This window comes from Ovis aries, chromosome 7 (assembly GCF_016772045.2).
Source record: "Ovis aries strain OAR_USU_Benz2616 breed Rambouillet chromosome 7, ARS-UI_Ramb_v3.0, whole genome shotgun sequence".
Taxonomy (NCBI): Eukaryota; Metazoa; Chordata; class Mammalia; order Artiodactyla; family Bovidae; genus Ovis; species Ovis aries.
Window position 1 is genome coordinate 25,540,479 of NC_056060.1, and position 5,858 is coordinate 25,546,336.

Sequence of the window (5,858 nt, forward strand, 5' to 3'; positions counted from 1 at the left end):
TTAAGGCTTATTCCCTTAGAAGAGATGTGGCATATGCTTTAGAAGACAAGGTAAAATTTTAAGTCAAGTAATCATGTAATCACAAATATTTGTAGCAGGAGCATGCGCCTATTTAAGGAAAAAAAGAAATAGAGAAGCAGTTAAATGCCTTTCTTTGGGGAAATGGCTACATTGCAATATACTTGATACTCAGTCTTCTTCAGTTCAGTTCAGCTCAGTCGCTCTTTGTGACCCCATAGACGGCAGTACGTCAGGCTTCCCTGTTCATCACCACCAGGAGCTTGCTCAAACTCATGTACATCGAGTTGGTGATGCCGTCTCACCCTCTGTTGTCCCTTTCTCCTCCTGATTTCAATCTTTCTCAGCATCAGAGTCTTTTCAAATGAGTCAGTTCGTTGCATAAGGTGGCCAAAGTATTGGAGTTTCAGCTGCATCAGCCCTTCCAATGAATATTCAGCACTGATTTCCTTTAGGATGGACTGGTTGGATCTCCTTGCAGTTCAAGGGACTCTCAAGAGTCTTCTCCAGCACCACAGTTTAAAAGCATCAGTTCTTTGGTGCTCAGCTTTCTTTATAGTCCAACTCTCACACACATACATGACTACTGGGAAAGCCATAGCTTTGACTAGACGGACCTTTGTTGGCAAAATAATGTCTATGCTTTTTGAAATGTTGGCTAGGTTGGTCATAACTTTTCTTCCAAGAAGTAAGCATCTTTTAATTTCATGGCTGCAGTCACCATCTGCAGTGATTTTGGAACCCAGAAAAATAAAGTCTGTCACTGTTTACACTGTTTCCCATCTATTTCCCTTGAAGTGATGGGACTCGATGCCATGATCTTAGTTTTCTAAATGTTGAATTTTAAGCCAAATTTTCACTCTCCTCTTTCACTTTCATCAAGAGGCTCTTTAGTTCTTCCTCATTTTCTGCCATAAGGATGGGGTCATCTGCATATCTGAGGTTATTGATGTTTCTTCCAGCAATCTTAATTCCAGCTTGTGCTTCATCCAGCCCAACATTTCTCATGATGTACTCTGAACATAAGTTAAATTAACAAGGTGACAATATACAGCCTTGATGTACTTCTTTCCCTATTTGGAACCAGTCTGTTTTTCCATGTCCAGTTCTAACTGTTGCTTTGGCATAGTCAGTAAAACAGAAGTAGATGTTTTTCTGGAACTCTCTTGTTTTTTCTGTGATCCAGAAGATGTTGGCAATTTGACCTCTGGTTCCTCTGCCTTTTGTAAATCCAGCTTGAACATCTGGAAGTTCATGGCTCATGGACTATTGCATCCTGGCTTGGAGAATTATGAGCATTACTTTGTTAGCATGTGAGATGAGTGCAATTGTGCAGTAGTTTGAACATTCTTTGGCATTGCCTTTCTTTGGGACTGGAATGAAAACTGACTTTTCCAGTCCTGTGGCCACTGCTGAGTTTTCCAAATTTGCTGGCATATTGAGTGCAGCACTTTCATAGCATCATCTTTCAGGATTTGAAATAGCTCAACTGGAATTCCATCACCTCCACTAGCTTTGTTCGTAGAATTCTTCCTAAGGCTCACTTGACTTTGCATTCCAAGATGTCTGGCTCTAGGTGAGTGATCATACCATCATGATTATCTGGGTCATGAAGATCTTTTTTTGTATAGTTCATCTGTGTATTCTTGCCACATCTTCTTAATAACTTCTACTTCTGTTAGGTCCATACTCTTTCTGTTCTTTATTGTGCCTGTCTTTGGATGGAATGTTCCTTTGGTAACTCTAATTTTATTGAAGAGATCTCTAGTCTTTCCCATTCTATTGTTTTCCTGTATTTCTTTGCACTGATCACTGAGAAAGGCTTTCTTATCTCTCTTTGCTATTCTTTGGAACTCTGCATTCAAATGGGTATATCTTTCATTTTCTTCTTTGCCTTTTGCTTCTCTTCTTTTCATAGCTATTTGTAATGCCTCCTCAGACAACCATTTTGCCTTTTGCATTTCTTTTTCTTGTGGATGGTCTTGATCACTGCCTCCTATATAACTATGAACATCTGTCCATAGTTCTTTAAGCACTCTGTCTATCAGATCTAATCCCTTGAATCTATTTCTTGCTTCCACTGTATAATCATAAAGGATTTGATTTAGGTCATACCTGAATAGTCTAGTCGTTTTCCCTACTTCCTTCAATTTAAGTCTGAATTTGCCAATAAGGAGTTCATGATCTGAGCAACAGTCAGCTCTTGGTCTCGTTTTTTCTGGCTTTATAAAGCTTCTTAGTTTGGGTAAATATCAACAAAACTAATTTTCTTAGTGTTTCTAGTAGGTCTCAATCAGATGAATTTTATCCATAAAGATGTTAATGATTCTCTATAAACTTATAAGAGTTTTGCAACTGTAAAGTCTGTCCATAATGTTGCTTAAGAGACCATGTCACTTATATGCGATATAATTTTTAATGTTCTTTCACTATGGATAACCTTATGGAAATCCATACTCTCAGTATGGATGAGTTTCTAAATGACTAAACCTGTGTGTGTGTGTGTGTGTGTGTGTGCGTGTGTGTGTGTGTGCGTGTGTGTGTGTGTGTATGCATTTAACACACAGTCAGCCCAGAGTAAGTGCTTCCTTAATGTGAGTTCTTATCTTTAAAATTACAAAGGCCAATCTCATTTGGATTGTCCATTAGCACTAGGAAGGAAAGTGTTATTTCAACATCTATGACTTAAGTGGTATTTCACCATGATCCCTAATATCTTACCTTTCAAATCAATATAGCCAATGAAGGTGGAAAGAATACTAAAGATAAGTTTTCCTAGAGGAAACAAAGTCTATGAAAATGAATCTGGGCTTTGCTTCAATAGAATCGTATTTTCTCTTGAACTTTCTTTTCTTTTGATGCAGGTTTCAACTATCAATCAGGACGATGGATGTGGTGAACGAGTCTGCAGTTTCTGATTTTGTTTTGCTAGGACTCTCTAAATCCTGGGAACTACAGACATTTTTCTCTGTGGTGTTTTCGCTCTTTTATGTGGCAACAATGGTGGGTAATAGCCTCATAGTCATCACAGTGATAGCCGACTCTCATCTGCACTTCCCCATGTACTTCCTGCTCACCAACCTTTCCATCATTGATATGTCTCTTGCTTCCTTTGCAACCCCTAAGATGATTACAGACTACCTCAGTGGACACAAAACCATCTCCTTTGATGGTTGCATCACCCAGATATTTTTTCTACACCTTTTTACTGGCACTGAGATCATTTTGCTAATGGCTATGTCTTTTGATAGGTATATTGCAATATGCAAGCCTCTCCACTATGCTTCAATCATAAGTCCCCAGACGTGTGTTGCCCTTGTGGTGGTTTCCTGGGTTGTAGGAGTCATGCACTCAATGAGCCAGGTCATATTCGCTCTTACATTGCCATTCTGTGGTCCTAGTGAGGTAGATAGCTTTTTCTGTGACCTTCCTGTGGTATTCCAACTAGCATGTGTAAATACTTATGTCCTGGGCCTCTTTATGATCTCAACAAGTGGCATCATTGCCTTGTCCTGCTTTATTCTTCTATTCAGTTCTTATGTTGTTGTCTTGGTTACTATCAGAAATCATTCTTCAAAAGGAACATCTAAGGTTCTTTCTACCTGCACGGCTCATTTCACTGTTGTCTTCATGTTCTTTGGGCCCTGCGTCTTCATCTATATGTGGCCACTAAGCAGTTTTCTGATAGACAAGATTCTATCTGTGTTTTATACCATTTTTACTCCCATTCTGAACCCAGTAATCTATACTTTGAGAAATCAGGAAGTGAAGACAGCCATGAGGAAACTGAAGAATAAGCTTCTAAATTCTAACAAGGCAACTCTATTGCATTATTTTTAGCTTTAATATCTAGTTTTATTCCTAGGTATTAATTGCTACATTTTTTGTGCACACAGAACATATTGGGCTTTTTATTTCTCAGGTTATTATCAACTTGAAATTGCCAAAATTTGTGAAATCACAAGTTCATGTTAAAACTATCTGCATACATATATTTTAAATACATTTTAAATTTCAGAAAAGCAAACTGACAGAAGCAAATTATTCCAGAAGCAAAGAATATCTATAAAAAGGTTAAGAGTGGTTGCTGCAGTTAGTAAATTCAATATTAGCATTCTATTCATTGGAAAAGAAGAACAGAAAATGAGAAGAGGAAGTATTGATCAAAGGATAACTAGAAGATAATGACATTTACATACAACTAACAATGGAGCTACTCAGAGAACTCTAAAGTATGACAAATTAGTAAATTTCTATAAGTCTTGCAAATTCAATACAGCTATAGGAGTAGCCTCTGATCAATAAGCAATGATTATCTATGCACATTCCTGACATTACTACTTAACATTTAAACAAATTTGTGAGTTCTATTAAAGTAAGTTTGAGTATATTTCATTATAAATGTTGATAAAGTCCAAAGTGAGTGCTGTAAGTAGACATTCACTTTTAGCTAACAAGAAACACATTCATGATAACTCCTTCTGTTAATATAGACTGAATAAAGAGGCTAGAAAATTCTGCCAGTAGAAGATATTATGAAATGAGTTTCAAAACAGTACACTTTGCTTCATAAAGACCCTAATGTCAGTTTAATGCCTGGAAAGTTGAAACTAGAATGAAATGAAAGATACAGTATATGATAGTGAATTAATGGAAAGTTTATGCTTTTCTTTAAAGTATTATATTGTTTTACAGTTTTGTTAAATTATTTATTCCTCTTAATATTTGGATGCAAAAATAAGAAATTTGTGATTAGTAATACATTGTCAATATAATAAGTGTATTTCTGTCAGGAAAGTTTTTTTTTTTTTTTCTAATGCTTTTAAGTAAGTGCTAGGTTCAGAATTAGGCTGAAGGTACACAAGATATCACTACCATCTGCTGGTAGATACTGGAAATGCAGGCAATTTAAGTCATGATATCTCCTGGATGCTTTACTTTGCAAATCATTGGCTTAGTTGATGGCAAATCTTAAAGAATTAACTGTTATTTGGAATTTACTAAATTATACTTACAAAATATGGTGCCCAATATATTATACAAATTGTATTTACAAGAGGAAAGATCAGTTGCCACCAGTGTTTGATAAATATCCAGTTGTTATTCTTTTCTGGCATTATTGAACAAACAGAGAAAATCAAAAATTATATATGCATTAAATACCACTAACAAGAGAGAATTTAAGAAAATGAAATTCTTAACTTTTCATTTTAAGCCAAATGATAAGAAATGTTTTTCTTCCTTAGTATGTGTTTTTAATTTTATTAAAGTATTAAACAAAGGGATGCCTGCCGGGAGCCACCACGGAAGATCCCACCCACGACAAAAGTCATGTGGAAGAGAACTGTTAAGCAAGGCTTCAGAACTCAACGGGCTCCCTAGGCTTTCTCGAGCATCTACCCCAAAACCAGAATCTGTCTGTTTTACTACTTTATGACTTTCACCAACTCCTCTGACATTAACAGGGGTCTATTCCTGACCACCTTTCTCTGGAGAAAATCAACTTAGGGTTATAGCTAACAAGTCTCCTGGACATCAGAGGAATATTTCCAATCAAAACCCCTCGGTTAGCATTTTAGCTTGCTTGGCAGGTATATCCAGACTCTTGCAGCTACTCATGTGATTATTTATATCCTCCCAACTGTGAGAGGCAAGGAAAGCCTAAAACATAGAGCCTTTCAAAGAGTTAAAAGTTATTAGAGTAGTGTTAATGTAGGATTTCATTATTGGGCCAATGCTTGTTGCTAAGTTCCCATATCTCTTATCCACTGTGCACCTGGGAATGCATTAGTTAACATAGTTGGAAAGTAAGAAAAACAAGCGTAGCCTTGAAATTAACC

At 36.7% G+C, this 5,858-nt stretch overlaps 1 protein-coding gene across 1 annotated transcript; it reads left to right on the forward strand.

Moving 5' to 3' along the window:
- Positions 1-2,904: 2,904 nt before the first annotated feature.
- Positions 2,905-3,858, forward strand: LOC101102314 (olfactory receptor 4K2). Its single transcript, XM_004010946.4, has one exon. The coding sequence runs from the start codon at positions 2,905-2,907 to the stop codon at positions 3,856-3,858; it is 954 nt and encodes a 317-aa protein (XP_004010995.3).
- Positions 3,859-5,858: the final 2,000 nt, after the last annotated feature.

What these genes read in the sequence shown, in the direction of transcription:
- LOC101102314 (XM_004010946.4), top strand. Translation starts at nt 2,905, where the DNA reads ATGGATGTGGTGAACGAGTCTGCAGTTTCTGATTTTGTTTTGCTAGGA.